The 19,590-nt window shown below is 47.0% G+C and overlaps 1 protein-coding gene across 6 annotated transcripts in view; it reads right to left on the reverse strand.

Annotated features, from left to right (window-relative positions):
* The window catches only part of FOXM1 (forkhead box M1), a 293,555-nt gene that overhangs the window by 74,980 nt on the left and 198,985 nt on the right, over positions 1 to 19,590 (reverse strand). For 4 of the 6 annotated variants that reach the window (XM_069628502.1, XM_069628501.1, XM_069628500.1 and 1 more), the window contains 2 exons: positions 1,605 to 1,649; positions 262 to 352 (listed from right to left, as the gene is read on the reverse strand). In XM_069628502.1, coding sequence (XP_069484603.1) covers positions 262 to 352; positions 1,605 to 1,649 — 136 coding nt within the window. The remainder of the gene's footprint in view (positions 1 to 261; positions 353 to 1,604; positions 1,650 to 19,590) is intronic. The other 2 variants (XM_069628504.1, XM_069628503.1) reach the window with 1 other exon arrangement.

Raw genomic sequence — 19,590 nt, forward strand, 5'->3', positions numbered from 1 at the left:
AATGTAAACAATTGACCTATGTGATGTGCTCCTGTTTTCTATAAAGGATTAATTACTAAATATGATCCATTGCATGTATTTTGTAGGCATTGTGTTGGCAGCTTAGGTCTGCCAAGTGTTAGACCTCTCAACACAATGTGTTGTACATATACAACGGCTGTACCACTTCACAACACTTGGCACACTTCAGGCGGTTATGCTTTTTTCAAGTTGTGTTAAAACACAACAATCAATAAGTCCTGTATTGTGGCATGAACTCACCAGTCGTCCCACTGCCACCTGGCCCTTCGCTTTTCATTCCGCTGCATCCAGGTGTGACCTTTTGCAACTCCGGGAGGAGTCGTTTCTGCTGCTATAAATCAAAAGGACAAAAGTAAGCAACCTACAAAAATAAACATGACAAATGGCTACCAAGTGAAAAGCCAACAGCCTAGATATCCCTTTTACAGGGCAAAGCAGATTTGACAGGTTCTATACAGTTTAATAAATGCAAGCAAGTACAATGGCTAATTCTTTCTACAGCAGCATTTATGGGTGCATTTTCGAAAGAGTGATGTTCAAAGTACCCTTGAGGCCAGCTATCATTTGCTCTGGGCTTTTGCTTAAACCACACAGTCAATGGCATTACGGCTTCCCAACAGACCACTCATGTCTGAGGTTAAATGTCAATGGTGCTGGGGATACAAAGGACCATAGGCATAAGCTGTTTTGGGCTGCAGAAGTGGCGTTTACAGAGGACACCATTTCAGAATTACTTGAGGATCACTCAAAACCCAAGAGCAGCTACCACAAAATCCAAATTCACAATGTGGACTGTTGTAAAACACGATACTAATCTATAGTTGACCCACTCCTCTAATCTTATTTCATCTTTCTCACCACATACACTACTCATGAGGAAACACTGGTCACGGAGGCCTAATTTTTGGAATATGTTAAAAAACAAGAACTGTGGGATGCAGCAAGAAACGAGTTAATTTTCAGTTGGCCTCCAACGACAAACCTTTCAATTGGCGTCTGGGGTGCATCTAGTCCCAGTCCTCTTCCACTCTAGAAGGAAGCTGCTGTGGTGCTCACTGCCCAGGATAGAGAGATATTTCAGTTTCTTGATTCAGGTACCAGTTAAGTGGGTCACTGGTGAGTTAAATTTGACTAGGCTAGGTGGCTATGAAGACTAGAAACTTCAATATTGAATTCAAAATTCTCAGGAGAAGTGCGAAATAGCACCATGTATGCAGTTCGGTACCTCCTTTAGACAGGAGCTCTGAACCGCTCAACTGAAGTTGGAAGATATGAAGTAGGGTGTATTTGGCATTGTCATTAACTTTTGAAAAGTTTAGATCATTGAAAAGGGAAGCTAAGCAGCTTAGTGATACTGTGGGATACAGACAAAGCCAAATGGAAAAAGCACAATATTGGATATTAGAAGCAGACATTGCAGTAAAAGAAACATGCAAATCAAAATGACGAGGAATGTCATGTGAAAAAAAATTAACATAAAAAGCAAATGCAACAAGAAAGAACCCACAGAATTCATAGTGGATCAAAACATGCATCCCTTTCCTGCAACTGCAAGGAGGGCAAGTGGGCGGGTAGAGCCTTACTGGTTCACAGGTCTGAACTCGTATCGGAGAGCCTTGGTCCAAAGGCTGGTGACGGCAGGGCATTGAGGGGAAAGAAACAAGATTAAGTTACCAGTGGAACCAAAAACCACATCAAATCTGGGCATACAAAAACAAATAAAAACCCATTATTCTGTTCGATTTAGAAAAGCACATTCCCAAACCTACCAATATATATTACTCCATAGATGTCCAAAAGGGCAAACCCCTAGAGGTCTAGGACAACACTAAGAGGGCATCATCACCTTTATATCTCAAGTCACAGCTTTCACCTTATTTACAAGTCTGCTAAATCAGATCAAACAAAGACTGCAAAGACAACACTATTAGGAATCACTAGAACACGCCTGGTCCCAACTGACACTAGAAATGTGAATGAGAAATCACAGCAAACTTGACTTGCAAATAGGAGGAGGCCATACCACTAATGCTATTCACCAACCAAAGTTGCCTTGGTTGGTGAATGGCGGAAAGCTACATGCCATACTGGATTTTGAAGTGGATCTGCCAATTTAAGAAACAAAAAAAAAAGGGTGTACTTAAGGAGATTTTTCCACAACCCTCGGGTGATGGTGGGAACCCATCTATCCTAAAGGTATGCAGCGTTCCAACAAATAAAGAACATTTGGTCCGATGCAGAGCAGTCAGGCTTTACTTAAACAAGGAATAGCGGCTGGTGGAAAGATACAGTAAACCCAGAATACCACCCAGTATATCCCAAATGGACTAAGGGAAATTTACTACACAGATATACAGAATATATACTGGATTATAGGGTTACACATAGACATGTAATGGTTACAATTCACTAGAGCATTATCTATAGAAAAACAGTTACGTCCCGAGGCAGACCCTTCCCACTCCTACAGCTTAATGTAGGGCATATACCTGCCCGTAAACTGTGCATTAGAAGGCTATGGATTGGGGATAAAGAGGGCAACACACAAGCAGCACCCGTTACGGACTACACTTCACATTTCCAATATATGAACAGTTCAGTACATAAGCTAAATAGGTAGAACATATACTCGAGCAAAACACATGAAGTGATGGCTGGAAGGTTTAGAATTAATCTTAGCCCCCGCCATTGCTCTGGACAACACTCCAAACCATCGTTCTTCGGCTGCCAAGCCATTACATAAGGGGAAAGCTAAATGTAAATCAGGCTTGGCCCCACCCCAAAATGAGTAGTCCAGCACAAATTGCAATGTTGCATCCCTTCTACATGACAACACAAGCATCCCCACACATGTTCTGGCCTTGTTGGTCCTCAATGAGGAGTAGCTTTGGTCTCTAGGCCCAGCAGACATGGGACCCGTGTTAGGGTATTCCTGTCCCACTCAGGGTGACTACAGCAAACCACAAGTGATGGCTGGAGGGTTTACAATTAATCTTAGCCTCTGGCATTGCTCCGAGCAACCCTCCAGACCATATACTCAATACAGTACCTAGAGAGAAGGAGTTAACACTACTAAATATTGCCCAACATGGACACCCAAACTTAGGATACACTAATATTACCAGGCCTACAGGGTCTCATTACACTCTAGATCTGGTCAGATAAACATAACATTTAGATATAGTATTCAAATAAGTTTCTATATCGGCAGTACAGCGATTTAAGTGCATTTAACCTGACAGCAAATCCTAGGTAAAGGCCAAAAATCCTGTCTTTTTATAGAATACACTAGGATCCCCAAGGGGCATCATAAAAATGTTAAAGCTTGGGTAATGACGAACCGCAGGATTCAGTCACTGGATAATTTGTTACTGTCATGTTAAACCATTGAGAAAACCTGAAGAGAATGATATAGTGCAAGTAAAACACAGGACTTCAACATTGCGCTGGGGAAGTCCCCGCGCAACGTCAAATCAGAGGAGATTTGACCAAGAGAAAAGCTGGGAGTTCCAAATCGGTTGTTGGGAGCGAAGCTGAAGGAAACCGTTAAGTGCAGCTTCCAAGGCTGGAAGGAAGCTCGCGTGTACAAGTGCCCGAGTTGCACTCCAGGACAGGGAGGCTGTGGGAAGCCAAAGAACTGGAACAAGTTCCCAAGATGGACCTAGTAAGAAGTGGTGGCCTAACCAAAGACACAGGGAAGTGCCTCACCAACACCAGGACCATTTGCAAAGACACTGCATAGCATGCTGAAAGAGGGAGTCACGAGCGAAGACGTCCTGACAAGAGAAGCAAGCCATATCGGAGCTGCAGGCCAGTGACATGATCCCTGAATAAAGAAGGAATTGGGGAGAGCACCGAAAATAACTTGTCCCAGTGAGGTAAACGTCCATAGGCAGAGTGAGAATCATTACTGGGCTACTCATACTCATCCCAGTGAGGCACAAGTCTGGAAGAAGAGTGAGACCCATGAGCAAGTGTTGATAACACATGAAGCGCAAGATCCCCAATTGGCACAACATTGGTTGTATTAATCGAGGTAAATATTGGACATTGAATCAAGGGAGACTCAAGTTTGTGTCTAAGAGTACAAGGAGCACAATTAAAGCAAGAAAACCAAACAAATAAGACCACAAAAAGTCAAGAGACGGAAAAGTGGAAAAGCCACTAATTCAAATTTATGACTTGATAAAACTGATAACCAAGGACTATCTAAAAAATACTGTACTAACAAAACTTAGAGAAAGAAGCCCATGTGAGAATAAATAAGTTACATGCAACTCAAGTTATCCAGCATTGGTATCTTTTAGATTCACATGCTGTGAATATTCCCAGTCATCAGGCTGGCAATCCTCAGTAACAGCAGTTTAAAATTAAACAAATTCTCAGTCACTTTTGTGCTCCATTAGTCATTTTGGGCGATACTACCAACAGCCAATAGTAACACCTCCCTTAGCTCCTTCCCTGCTGGCCATCTTCAGATTTGGCAGGTGCACGCGAGTGGCAGTACGAGCCAAAAGATTAACCATTCACAGTAGTTGAGGGTTGCAGGTGAATCTATGAACGATCCATTCCTGTAGAAGCAATAAGTTACTTGCCTATAACACTGGTTCTCCAGCATTGGATCTTTCATAGATTCCCATTCTGTGAATAGATTACAAAGCAGTATTACAACAATGCATATGGGCAGAGGCAAGCTTGCATTATAACTAACCACCAGAGACTTGCTAACCTCACGCGAAATGGTTCAACAGAACAGACTGGCCGACTTTAAACTCATCTGCGCAATCAGTCGACACAGTAGAACCTGGTAAATGTATGTACCAATCTCCAGGTGGCTGCACGGCAGATGTCAGGCAGCGGGATACAAGAGAGAAAAGCAGCAGTTGCAGTCACCGCTGTGATGGAGTGCGGCCCGGGCCTGTCCGTAAGAGGCCTGCAAGCTTGCTGGTGGCAGAATGAAACACTAGCTGAAATCCACCTTGAAATGGAGGACTTGAAGTCTTCCTGGCCCCAGACGATCCAAATGCAACAAACAGTTACTCAGTAGTACAAAATGATTTAGTGTGTGGTACACAATGAGGGTGTGAACCACTTCCAGCTTGTGCAGGGTTCGCGCCGCTGGAGACAGTGTGCTAAAGAATACTGCTAAAAGCACCCACTGATTGAGGTGGAAAGCAGATGGTACCTTTGGTATAAAGATCGGGTTAGTACACAGAATGGTCGTGCTTGTGAAAAGTCAAGTAGCGTGGTTTAGAAGAAAAAGCCTGGCTCTCAACCACTGGTCTGGCCGATGTTATGCCCACCAAGAACAAACGCTGTTTTCCATCAAAGATGTTTGATGGCTGCCTGGTGTATGGGCTTGAAAAGCAGCCTTGCGAGCCTTACAAGTAGCACATTCAGCTCCCACGCTGGTGCTGGGCGACAAACAGGTGGAAAGGACTGGAAGAGCCCATGTAAGAACTCATTCACCAGTCGAGACCATAGGGACGGCACCCCTATGGAGTAATTGTACCTGGAGATCGCTGCGAGGTGCACTTCAACTGAGGAATGTGTCAAGCCCAATTCATCAAGGGACAACAGATAAGGCAACTCCTCCTCCGGCTGGATGGTGCGAGGATGCAGATGGGTCCTGTACCAAACCTGAAAATGCTTCCACTTGCTCTTGTAGCACTTCAAGGTGGACAGAGCTCTTGCCCTGGCCAGGACTTCCTGGCAAGCTTGTGGGAGGGACAGAGCGCCAAGATCCAAAAAGGACAGGAGCAATTTGTGCGGGAGCAGCTTGATCTGTGCCGCTGACGAGACAGTAAGGAGGTCCGAGTACCGAAACAGTTTTGGCCATGCAGTGGCCACTAATATCAGTTTGCAGCGATACAGTCTGAAAGTGCATAGGACTCAAAGTACCAGAGGAATTTGGGGAAATATGTACAGAAACTTCCCCCTCCCAGGGAAACACAAAGGCGGCTCCCAAGCTCTAGGGGTGGGGAAAGCGGCTGGCAAAGGCCTTGAAGCGCCTGTTGTCATAGGTGGAAAACCAGTCAATCTCCGGACTGCCGCATGTCTGAAACAGGTGAAGCCAACTGTGCAAATCCCACTCGTGACAAGAGCGCAACTCCCTGCTGAGGGAGTCCAGTGTTGTGAACCGCCAGTAGGTGGAGGGGGGATAAGAAACGGGCCCTGCTGCAGAGCCAAACGCCACAGGGCTTGGACCTCCCTGGAAAGCTGTGGGGTCCTCACATCTCCTTGCTTGCAGTTGTAAAACAGATGCCGGTGTAAACCCGAACCACTTTCCCCGTCAGGAGGGGGGGGGAGTGATGATGGATTTCAGTGCCCAAAATATCACCCTTCGCTCCAGCAGGTTGATGCTGGGTCTTCTCCTCAGACCGCATGGTGGTCTCAACAGGGAGCACCCCAGCCCTCCAGTGAAGTATTCTCGTGACAGTGGCCTGATGGTCTGGTAACCTGAAGGGGGCACCCTGCAGTAGGTGCTCCCTCACCGACCACCAGTGAAGGCTCCTTCTGAGTCCAAAAGATGCGGTACTCCCAGGACCCTTTGACTTGGATCCAGCAGGCATCCAAGCATTCCTGCACTGTCTAAAGTGCAACTGGCAGTTGGTGACCAGTGGGATGCATGACATCCCCAGCAGGTACTTGTAGTTGCGAACAGTATTTAGAGGAGCAGCTGCATGCCTCTGCAGGAAACCCTGCGCCCCTTCCACCCATATATTGGCGACTCGCGATCATGCCATGTTTGACATTAGCAGTTGTGCCAATAACGCATGTGTTTGAGAGAAGATACCCATTGAGACAACCCTACCAAGCGTATCCCCAAAGTGGTGATAACCTAAGGGAGGAACTCTGAAGTAATATGAGAAAGAAAAGAAGTTAGTGATGTCACATAAGAGTATGAACAACGTCCCAAGATAATGGCTGAAGATGTATAGATCCTGAAGAGACTAATGATAAAGTAAAGAATCAAGTGAACTTTTAAATACGAAAAAGGAGATTACACGTGCACAAAGTGCTGCAGAAAATCAACTGTTCAATAATTGTACAGCTGCTGAAGCAAAGTAGAAAAGTCATCATAGAAGCTAGCTATATGTAGTGAATAGGGCGCAGGCGAAACCGCCATTGTATAGAAGCTGGACATCAGTATCAGTATCATGAATTTAGTAAGCCAAGACCCATGAAGCAGGAAAGGAAAATTGTCACAATAAGCAGAATCATGGAGCTGCATGGCGAGGTTGTCCGGCCTGGAATCAAGCCAAGATCAGCTATCTACTCTGCAAAGGAGCAAATATGCGAAGAATTTGTATTTTATTTATTTGTAGCGCACGCCAGGCCCAGGGGCATCCGGGCGCGAAAAATTTATGAGCATTTTTTACACGGTTTTACAACACATACAAATCAACAGTAAGGCAAATTTACAATATAGTACAAAGGTGATCAACATGGGTAGATATCATGTGCACATAACTTAGTCAAGACGCAGAATAGTGGAGGCAGATAAGTCGAGGCGATTGCAACAGGGGAGGCTGCATTAGATTTGAGCGAAGAGCCAAGATTTGGTTTTCAGTTTAAATGTATTGAATAAAGGCTCAGTCCTGATATTAGACTGAGGCGTGTTCCAAAGCTTAGAGGCCAGAACAGGGAAACTTACGCCCCCGGCTTTTTTGGAGTTTGAATCTGGGCAAAGATTGGCTGTGTATCTGGGCAGTTCTTTGAGGAAGTGTGCAAGGAGAGGCGGTTGGAAATGTTAATGGACATTTGTACTGAGCACTATCACCACCGGAGTGGTCCCCTGGCGGCTCTGAAAGAGGGAGGGAGAGGTGGGTTAGTGGGTGGAGGCTGCAAAAGTGCAAGATTGCAGTGATGTGCTGTTGGCAGCCTCAGCCCGGTGGTTCCGTCGGCTGGGCCTGGGGTGTATGCGGCCGGTAGTCGTCGTGTCCTGATGTGCGAGTCTGTATTTTTGTTTTGTTGTTGAAGTGTAGTGAAATTCGTGCAGTTTGTTGTGCTGGAGGTTTGTGGTTGTGTTGGGTTTGGAGTTTGAGAGGTGTATGCAGAGAAAGAAATTGTTAGTGGCATTGGCTAGTTGGCATCTCTACCCTGGATTGACCAATTGGATTTGTGTAATCATACACGACTGGGTGCTTGCGCACCTTGCGCCTCAGAAGGTACGTGGCCGTTTGCATTCGAGGCCCCTTGAGCATTTAGCTGTCCCCGTCAGCTCCCTCAGTAATTTTGCATGCTCCTCACCCCCACCCACATGACCAGCGCACCTGCTAGTGCTCATACTTCAGATTGTGTGGTGATTGGTGGTATCTCGTCCGTTCCACAGCCCCGTGGTACCTAGTTGTAGCTGTACGGGCGGTGGGGGATGGTAGGGATTGGCTGGGGTTGTTGCCTCCATCTCCCTGGGTCTCGCAGGTGGACCCCTGTGTTCAGCGTCAGCCCTACTAGTGCTCAGAGTACTTCTGTCAGTTCTAGGGGCTTGTAAATGTCCTTTCCTGTTGAGTCATTGGCCTTACTGTTTCGGTTTTTAGTCTCTGGTGTTGAAGAGCCAGGTTTTTAGTAATTTTCTGAATTTAAGGTGATCTTTGGTGTTCCTTATTACTTTTGGGATGTTGTTCCAGGTTTTCGCGGCTAAGTGGTAGAAGGCGGTGCCGCCGAGTTATTTCTTGATGTAAGGTTTTAGTTCCAGTCGGGTTTCGTTGGTTGACCTGAGCGGTCTCGTTGGCTTGTAGATTGTTATTTTCTTTTGTAGGAATTCTGCTCCTTGTCCGCAGATTGCCCTGTGCATTATGCACATTGTTTTGAAGGTGACAGTGTTTTACTGGGAGCCAGTGTAGTGTTTTTAGGGCCGGGGTGATGGTCTCTTCTGGATAGTTTGAGGAGTATGGCTGCTGTGTTTTGGATCCGTTGTAGCTTCTTCAGTAGGTATTCTGGTATACCAAGGTAGAGGCTGTTTGCATAGTCGATACTTGACATGATGAGGCTGACGATGGTGAGTGTTGTGTGTGAAGGAGAGGAAAGGTAGTATTTTCTTGCCGTGTGGAGGAGGAAGAAGCATTTGACCGTTGCGTTTATTTGCGGTTCTAACGTTAGGGTGTTGTCCATCAGGACTCCCAGATTTTTTATTACCTTAGATGGTGATGGTGCAGATCCCATTTCCGTTGGCCACGGGATGGCGGTTTCCTTCTCTTGGTCTTTGGATCATGATTTCTGTTTTTCCTGGGTTGATTTTCAGGTTGTTGGCATTCATCCAGTTGAAGACTTCTTTTAGACAGTCGGTTAGGTTTGAATGATCGGCTTGGGTGTCTTCGATCTTGTAGATGATTTGAGTGTCGTCTGCGTAGTTGTAGCATTTGATGTTGTGTTTCTTGAAGATTCTGATAACTGGGGTTTGGTAGATGTTGAAGTACAGTGGTGATAGTGAGGATCCTTGTGGTACTCCAAAGTCGTTGACTCGTGGGGTGGATTTGAAGGGTTTGATCCAAACGGTTTCAGTTCTGTCTGCTAGGAATGATGTAGTCCAGCGTAGCGCTGTGTCCGTTATGCCTATGACTTCTAGTCTTTTGGTTAGGGTGTCATGGCTAACTGTCGAAGGTTGCAGAGAGGTCGAGCAGAATAAGGGCTGATGTTGTGTTGGAGTCTGCGTTTGTTTTTAGGTCATCCCAGATGGATAGTAGTGCTGTTTCTGTACCTCTTGTGGGTCTGAAGCCGACTTCAGCTGGGTCTAGCAGGTGGTGTTCAACGTATTCTTGGGTTAGTTAGTATACGTAGGTTTCGAGGAGTTTGGCCGGGTAGGGGATGTTGGAGATTGGTCTGTAGTTGGAGAGATCATCTACGTCCCCGCTTGTGTTTTTCAGAAGTGGTTTGATGCAAGCCGATTTGAAGATCCTTGGTACGGTTCCTGTTGCTAGTGATAGATTTAATGACATTGCCATCAATGATGGAAGGCCTGGTACAAGGGATCTAATTTATTGAGCCTTTGAGCGGAGCCCAAGATGAGGAGCTTCATCTTTGTTACGCTCACCTGGCTCCCACAGGGGCGCTTGTCGGAACTGGATAGCTGCGGCCTCTGCCAACGTGAATTGTAGTGCAGAGATGACGGACTGGCCTGGCCTGCTCAATTTTGTCTGCTTGACCCGTAGGAGTCTTCTCCTGAAAGCGGAGAAAAGGAATTAGCCACCCGTGGATTGAGCGAGCACACCCCCACCGTATTCCCACTAATCACCTCTGATATTCCCTTTCACCAGTCTCACCTTATGGTTTTGAATGATGAGCTCTCCATCCTGCGTAGAGTTCAGGGGCGCGTAGATAACCAGTTACTTCACTGGTCCGAAGGAATTGGGTGAGTTCCAGACGAATACTGACTCCGAGGTAAGTGGCGAGGAGCCGTAAGTATTTGGTTCTTAAGAGTTCAAAATGTCTGTTACTCACTCTTGTCCGATTTCTTCCTTTGCAGCTTGATTCGAGAGGAGGTTGTCTCGTAGCAGCAAGGTAAGAGGCTGTATTACCCAACACTGTCTGGTAAAAAATGCCTGTGCTTAACCTGTTGCTTTCTCTCTCCTTACAGGTGCAGCGTAAGACGATGTGGCGTGTAGAAGAATATCATCTCCGGCGGTAAGTCTATAGTGATGATAGAAATTGTCTTTGTTGGTTCTCGGCTCACCTTATTGTCTTTCTTTATCCCCTTAGGGGTTGGGGGTTCGCCGATGAATGATGGAGCAGCGCCGGGTCGAGGAGGTACTGTGAAGACTAGTAAGTTTAGTGCGGCGCTGCAGCTGGCGGTGCGTTGTGCACCAAATAAAGTCTTTTCCTTGTTCGGGTGTGCAAAGGATCCAGGATCAGATGAAGAATGAAGGTAATGTTCTTGCTCTAACCTTTTCTTCTTATTTCCCTTCTTTCAAGGAGCTCCGGATTCGAGGTGGGCGTGGCAGAAGACTGGATGCTGGACAAAGAGGCACAGTGAGCGTTACGCTGCAGGGTGCAGAATAAGGCGAAGCGTGTGCTGCTCATCGGGCGTGGTTTAAATAGCCTCCAAAGTAGTCCCAGGTAAGAAGTTCCCCAAGACCACAGCCGAGTAAAAAAATAGTCCCTGAAACAAAGTAGTTCCTTCCAGGCCTCACGTTGGCTTGGATTCTTTGCAGCATGGTCTCCGTGAGATAAGTTTCTTCATATGAGCCTGGCGCCTATGGCGCTAGGACTGATCCCATATATGAGCCTGGCGCCTATGGCGCCAGGACTGAACCCAGATAGCCCCTACCCGGGGTGGCTGGGTTTTCAATCGGTGTCTGGATGCCTGCTCCCTGGACTGATGGACTTGGTCTGGATGTCCGGGGGTAGGCATCATGACAATCTTATCGTCATTGAGACAAAGTTAGTGTTAGGCCATCCAAGCCTGGATTACCAGATAGACTTTGTTCAATGCCTTGGTATCCGCAATGTGATCAACTGTGATGGGGATGAGTATCTGGGTGCCATCAGCATAATTAGTGTAAGAGACACCCAGATAGTCAAGATCATTAAAGAGGGGTTTGGTAAACACATTGTAGAGTGTTGGTGACACACATGAGCCTTGTGGGACCCCACATTGGATAGGTGCTGGGTCAGCGGCTACTGAAGGGGAGAAAACCCTCACGTGTCTATTACTAAGGAAGGAGCTGATCCACGCCGTGGCAGAATCAGAGGTGGGCGGCCTTGTGATCGGCAAGATCGAAGGCCGCCAACAGGTCTAAAAGTAGTAGCAAGGCTAATTTCCAATTATCTTTCAAGACTTCGATTTGAGTTTCCAAATCCATCAGAGCTGTTTCAGTCCCATGCCTGGGACGGAGGCCAGATTGTTTTAGTCCAAGAAGGTTGTTAAATTCAAAGTAATCTTGAATCTGCAGGTAGGCCGCACAATCAAGTATTTTGAGCATGAACGGGACAGTAGTAATAGGCCTGTAATTAGTTGGTATACTCTGGTCTAAACAAGGGTTTTTTTTTTAGCTTTTAGCAAGGGGATCGCCCAGGCGCCCTTGAGAATGTCAGGGACAATACTGTTTTAAAGGAGGAGTTGATAAAGGCTGTTAAGAAAGGGGCAAGGTCATGGGCTGATTCCTTGATGATGGAAGCAGGGCAGGAGTCTCCTTGGCAGTTTGATTCTATTGATGTCTTCCACTTCGGCAATGGTGAGTGGAGCGAAGGCAAACTGTTTGATCTTGGGTGGTACCGTAGCAGGAGTTGTGAAGGAAGTGGGCGGATGATTCTCCAATTTTAGTCCATTTTGTTTGTAATTTTGGATTGAGAGAAGCGATTTTGTTCAGTAGGGCTGTCTGGATATTAGTGCACCACTTGCTGTCTTTATTGCAAGTGTCGGGAGGTGCGGCAGGAGATTCCAATTCCTTTAAGATCTTAAATAGTTCTCTGGTATTAGAGTCTGCTTGCATAATGCAAGTATTAAAGGACTCTTTTTGGCATGGTAGATAGCTTCTTTATAGTTAAGGGTAGCTAGGATAAGGCCGTCCTTGTGCGCATCTGACTGATGGCTTCTCCAGCGGTTTTTAGCGCAACGGTTAGTTTTGCGGAGCACTTTTAGCTGCGGTGTAAACCAGGCGTTAAGGTGTGCATGCTGTTTAGTTTAATGGGACAATATAGTTTAGAGCTGAGCGCATAGCTTGATTTTAAGTGTTAGCAAGGATGGTAGGATCAGAGCAGGAATGTAGGACCTTGTCGAGGGAGGGGAGTAAAAGAGGGAGTCATTTCTCTCTAGTTATGTTCTTTTTATTTCTCGTAGGGATGGCAGGAGCCATAGTGGGTAGAGGGCGAACGGCTGTTTCAATCGTAAAGGTGATGATATGGTGGTCAGACCAAAAGCAGGGTATGTTAGATGTTATTTATTTTTGCAATTGGTATCAGCTAACCAGTCAAGTGTCCTTCCTTTGATGTGTGTAGGTTCTAGGATGTGCTGAGTAAATCCGAGATAGGTTAGCGTATTAGCAAGGTCAATGGCGATAGGGTCATTGAGGTCACGGAATCCCAAACTGAGGTCCCCTAGCAGGATGATTTGTGAGTTAGTTTTGGATTTCTCAAGTAATAAGGTAGAAATGTCATCAGGAAAGGATGAGGCTGGGCCAGGTGGTCTGTAGATAAGGTGTACAGTGGCAGTTTGTTTGGGCGTTAAAGGTAGTTTGACTGAGTAGCTCCGCAGACACCAAGCTGACATTAGGTACAGCTCTTAAGCCAAGTGAGTTTTTGTGGATCAGGGAAACTCCACCCCCTCTAGATTGTGCAGTGGTACGATCGCAGTGCGTAATACTGTAGTCTGGTGGTATGGCAAGAGATAGTGTAGGTCCTGAGGCTGCGAGTAGCCATGGCTCTGATATAGCAATAAAGTCAAGCTCTTGGGTATTGATGAGGACAGCAATGTCTAGTGCGTGGGCTGTGATCGATCTAGCATTGATGAGTGTGCCTTTGATCCGAGTAGCTTTGGCTGCAGGGGCTGCCGTTGTAGGGACAGCGGTAGTGAGGTTGTTACTAGTGAGGGGGCGAACATGGGGCCAGGGGGCTATGACTAGGTATGAGGAGTTTAGGCAGGGTGTGGGCACAGGAGTTGGACCGTTTACTCACATGGGAGAGCCTGGATCCTAGTCTTATTTCTCAAGAAGGTGGTACAGGGTTGATTCAGAGTGGGTTTCTTTACAAAGTGTTCAAGCCAGAGAGCAGGGGCATTATGGTATCGGTTAGTGGCGGCATCACTGAGTGTGCTCATTGCCTGCTGGCAAGAGACAACCCATAGTGCGACGGGATGAGCGCACTGGAAGATAGTGAGCTCGGTATGTGAGTACAGTGGTGGTTGAGGGAGGGCAAGGGAGGTGGGAAGATGGTGTAAGGGTGGGCAACCTAGTCACAGTGGACAAGAGTGAGAACAGTAGGTGGAGACAGGTTAATAACAAACAAGAGACATGATAGAACGTAATATTGTATGTGCAATTGGAGACCCGAAGGACAAAGAGCATACAACAAGGACAATGACAGGCAAGATGGATACAATCTAGGCTAGAAACCGAATCCGTAATAAATGCGATAGCAAGCGCATAAAGGCTGGCACCAGGTCATGTGCGGGTTGCAGTGTCAAGGGAGCTAGGGCATCATATTATGTCAGACAGTAAGAGCAGTAGCAAGGCAAGCAATGTCAAATACTAGCAACAATGACAGGACTAAAGAATATGATGCAGTGACTAATTCTGATAGCAGTACCAAGCATAGCGAATACAGTTAAAGGCTGGAAGCAGTGACTAATACTGGCAGCAGCGTCATGCATAGAGGATGCAATATCAGGCTAGGTACAATGACCGTGCACAATACATAGACTACAGTGCGCCAGGCTCAGATAAGAGTAGCTGAGGGCTAGATGCTTGGAGGCGCAGTGGGATGGAGGCAATCAAAGTACCGGCCGTGCACAAGTGTGACCAATTGGGCAAGACAAAACAGTGACTACTAGGCAATGGGCATAGTAAGGCAGGCAGACATTCATAATCTGAGAGATTAGGCTACACGTGTTGCCAACACAGAAAGAGCATAACTAGGTGCAAATCGCACATCACAGCCAAAGGCAAAGAACAGTAGTCCAAAGTCAGCGATGGGGTGGGGCAAGAAGGGTTCATATAGGCGAGCTGCAAAGTCAGAGTAAGCTTATTGGATAGTGGGCAAAGTCCGTGGCCAGGGCCTCGGACCCCTCCGCACAGGCTCGACAGGATGCGATCCTTGTGGAGAGGATCCTTTGGGAGAGGGCCGGCGCTCGCCTGCTGGCGAGTAATTGGCTAAAAATGCCTGCTACTAGCCAATAGGATCTTTTGAAGCGGTCATGTGGTGGGAAGGAAGGCAAAACTGGGTCCGGCGGCCATCTTTGGTAGGGAACACCTCGTGTGTTCTAATGGTGGTGCTAGGAGGGGCTCAAACCGAGCTAAAATGCTTGAAATTGCAGCAGAAATGCTTTTTCTGTCGCCTGCAATTATAGGGATGAATACAGCGGGTTTTGTAGAAAATTAGGAATTCGCTGGATGCTGAGGAATAGGCAGTGTGCCTACCTTGGTCCAGTAGGACTGCAGAGCGGCTAGCCCACTGCTCCTGCAGCGCGGGTGCTCCTGCACCTCCGGGGTCCTGGTTGCAGAATGAATCATCCCTTGTTAAGGTGCAGACAAAAACACCAAGCTTGTCAAGTTTAATTCATTTAGAGTATTTAAAACCTGCAAAAGGGACCAAATCGTGGTCTATCACGTGAGCCAAAAAATAAATTCGAACTAGAGTCCCAGAACACTATGGCGAGTACTCTTGCTTCCATGTTTTCTAAAGACAAGGACATTTTGCAAGGCCAAGTTCAAAGACCATCTTCATGGCAGAAGGCATGGGCGATGAGATGCTGGGCTAATTGGGTGGGGAGGTAGCATCATGCCCCATCTCCTTGCACCTGGGTCTGGGCTGACGTGCTAAGTGAACCGAATCTTCCAAATCTGGCACAAGCGTGCCAACCAAGTGTAGTGGTACATATAACGAAGGGCCTTCTAGTTTGAGAACCAATAAGAAACTGTACCTAATGTTTCTGAAGATATGCTTTAGAGGTAGGCATATGTTGTCCACCTGATAGTGGGCAGCCAATCAATGGCAGTTTCTTTAGAACGTATACTTCGATGTTCCCCTTAAGCCAATCCCAACCCTTGGTAGGTTTTTCATTATTGCCACATAGTTTATCAAAAATACACCCGAGATGGCGTCCTATGTTTTGTGCATAGATTGCTGAGAGAACCTGAGCGGACGTCTGTTGTGAACTCCCCGTTTTAGATAAGGATTAATAAAACAGTACTTTACCATCTTCCCGAGTTGGTTCGGTTAATTAGAGTTATTCTGTGTGATCCCAACCATTACATATGCAAGTTCCTAAAGGGCCCTAAACTCAAGTAGTTGTCTGGACGCTGTTGAGATACAGCACCTTATGCAGAAAGGCTGCTATCCTCTCGTCTGAGGGTCTGGCTGTGCATGTCTGTGTCTTGTCTTGCTCAGAGGTAGAGTGCCTGTTGGGACAGAACCAGTCAAGACTTCGGGAAGTTGGAGAACACTATTGCCGCAGATAATGAATGGTAGTGGAGGTGTTGGTTTCTGCCAGTGGATAGTAGGGGGCTCTTTCAAACCAGTCTAGATCAGGTCGACGTAAACGCTGCGCCACCGCAGATTAGCTACCACTGGCGCGAGGCATTTGGCGAATCCCCCTGGAGTAGACCTTAAGCCAAATGGAAGGGCCTTGAACTGATAATGCACCCCTGCCACCATGAAGCGGACGTACCACTGTGTGTGAGGCGAATAGGGACGTGAAAGTACGTGTCTTCCAAGTCCAGGGACACTAGGGAATCTCCTTGTTGCAGCTGGGACAAAACATGTTGTAGCGCAACCATGCAGAACATTTGTTCCTTTAGGAAGTTGAGCACCCTTAGATCTAATAGGGGTCTCAAATCGCTGCACAATTCAGGAGGTTGATTTCCTTACCAGGAAGGTAGCAGTACTATACTCCCCTGCCCAGTTTACACTTTGGAACCTTCTCCATTGCGTCCTCCGGCAGCAGGGCTCAAACTTCCTGAATCAAGAGGTATCGCAACTGCTCTTGTTTGTGCACCAGAGTTATGTCCGGTGGAAAGTCTTAACTCCAGCGAGTGGCCCTGCTGGAGATGGGAGAACACCCATTCATCAGTGATGTGTGACCATTCAACGAATGTTGACAGTCGTCCTCCCACTGGGGTGTTGAAGAGGGAGGACCTGGACCCGGGCTTGTCATACTTACTTGATGGACTGGTCCTTAGATTGAAGAGCCACAGTGTCGCTGAGCACCCCTGTAGGACTGGGACCTTTTCCTGTACTGGTCCCCTGATTAATATGGGGTCTTGTAGGAGGACTGGTATGTGGCAAAGTTATCCCACAAAGTGCCCTTTTCCTGAACTAAAGGACTGGGACCTCTGCTGTAGTGTGCCCATGGAGCAAAAGCAGTTTGTGTCCATCTTTATGGTATCTAAGGCCTCATCCACTTACTTCCCAAACAGGCAGGAGCCGTCAAAAGGCATGTCGATGACCCTGGACTGAACATCGCGTCAGAAATCCGTGGCCCTTAGCCAAGCATGCCTATGCAAGCCCGCTCCATTGCCAAGCTGTTGGAAACCAGTGACGGCATGCCTATAGAGAGTAATAGCATGGTCTGACGCCAACTCTTCTTCGTGGAAGATGTCCAAGGCTTATCAGGAAGGAACTCCAGCATGGGGCCCAACTTGTACCATAACGCGGTTGTAGCGTATGGCCATTGCATTAGCCACTTTGATAGCCATGGCAGCAGTAGCAATTATCCTTTTACTGAAGGAGTCGAGAAGTTTGCCCTCTTTGTCTGGTGGAACATAACAGGCCAAAGATAGGTTAGCAAACCTTTCTGGCAGCCACTGAGACAACGGAATCTGGCGTGGGTTGAGTACGGAAGCTGACAGCAGCGCATTCTGGGGCTCTGTACTTTGTCAAACCATTCTTTTAGCCAAGGTAGTTGCAGGATGCACCAGGGTGACGACCATCCTCCCAGAGGTCCTCTAGCAGTGGTATAGACATGATCGATTCCCTGCATAGGTACTGGACACTCCTTTCTCTGCTCCTCCAGTGCAGGGCCGAACATTGTGGACGGCCTGGGCATGAGTGTGTGGAAGGCACCTACTTCATCAGGGGGTGAGTCTCAGAGCGACGTTCTCTGGTCCCCCCAGCTCCCCCCACCCACTCCCCCCCACCCCCCATCAGCAAGGGTGTGCGTGCATCTGCTAGCCTGCGATACTGAATGGTGTTTTTTCTTCATGGTGAGGCAAGGGACTTCATCCATTCCCCTGGAACGCCCGGGGATATCTGTGCGAGGTCACCCGATAGGCTCAATAACTTCGGCTGGTAAAGGTAACCGTTGTGGCAAAGTTGCCACCAGAATGGTCAGGGTTCTCTTTGTGGAAAGAGTGATGGCTCTCGATGGTTTGTGCCGAATGCAGAGGGGTCAAGGGTGGTAAACTGATCCATCCTGCTTTAGCCTGTGGTAACCTTCTGGGAGGCAATGTTCTGGCCGGAGACAACGGTGGTGAGATAACAGCCTCCTCATCCACTTCCTCCATGTCAGATTGGGTTAGACTTGGTTCTGGCACCACAATACCACCTGGTAGCAAGGCCACTTCCAGGTTAGGGAATGTTACCCATGGACAGGCTACTTTTGCAGACACTGCACTGGTGTGCGTGTCAGACGCCAGGGACAAATGGCAGTGGTAACTGCATGGCAGGAATCACGTTTGCCAGTCGACATTTTCGCCGATGACGAGGTAGTCATGGCCAATGACCGCTTCGCTGATGAGGTATGATATGGCACTTATAACGCACCTTCCCTAAATTCCCCAGTCCTACCCACAACCTCTACCTCACCCTCAATCCGGTTTCCCCAACTTCCCTTAACCTATCCAACCATCGAGACCCTCACCCTCCTTTGTTTTAGGTCGCCTGTGTAAGATCCGACTTGCAGGCTCCACGACCATAGTGGGGGGTGGTTGGTATTGCGTCGCTCCTGCGCCTTGGACCAGAGTGCCTTGACAAAGAGAATACTGTAAATATTCCTGCACTAATAAAATGTATTACAACAAAATAAACTTTGAGCCGTATTCCACACAGTACCCAGTCCCACAAATGCGATTGAACATGCTAATCAGAAAATATGATGTCTGACTGAAATTTTGAAATAGCTTTGACATAAGACCTCAATTCCACAGTGTAATCCTTTACATGCAGAATAAAGAATAAAAGAATATAGTTAGCTACCAAAGTGCAAAATTTGCAAATAAAGTATATAAAATTCGAAGAGATTATTTTTGAGTACTCAACACTAACGTGCAGTAAACTAATCTGAAGATGGCAGACAGGGGAGGAGCTAAGGGAGGTGTTCCTATTTGGCTATAGCACACACCTGACTGTTACATAGAGCAGTTTAACATTAAACTGAAATAATTCTGAGGATTCCCAGCCTGACAACAGGGAATATTCAGAGCATGTGAATCTATGAAAGATACAATCCTGAGAAGGGAATCATTCTCCTCTGCCTTAGGTTTACTAGAGGGGTCAGGACAGATTGGCTTATGGACAGTAGACCAAGCTTTCTTTTGGACTCACCAACGACCATCCTAGTTAGATTAGGTAGGGAAAGATGACAATTATAATTTTCTTTGAATAAACATCTGTTCAATATAAGTTCAGAGTGCCATCTTCTGACCCACCACAGTAACAAGTGATTCAGTAGGGTAGGGTCACTGAATACTAGGGGACATTTCACAAATTCCATGATCAGAGCCACAGTAAAGCCAGGTAAGTAGCCGTTTCACCACACAGATGCAGCCACACGAGCAATCAATCCCAGGGGACACTAGAGGAGACCTCACCCACTCTTTAAAGAGCTCCAGTCCACAAATCAAAAACATAGCTGACCAGCAGTGCTATGAAGCAGAACAGCATTCAGGCCAACACAAGTCAAAAGCAAGCCACACTACC

This window comes from Ambystoma mexicanum, chromosome 12 (genome assembly GCF_040938575.1).
Source record: "Ambystoma mexicanum isolate Mex_15411 chromosome 12, UKY_AmexF1_1, whole genome shotgun sequence".
NCBI classification, from domain to species: Eukaryota; Metazoa; Chordata; class Amphibia; order Caudata; family Ambystomatidae; genus Ambystoma; species Ambystoma mexicanum.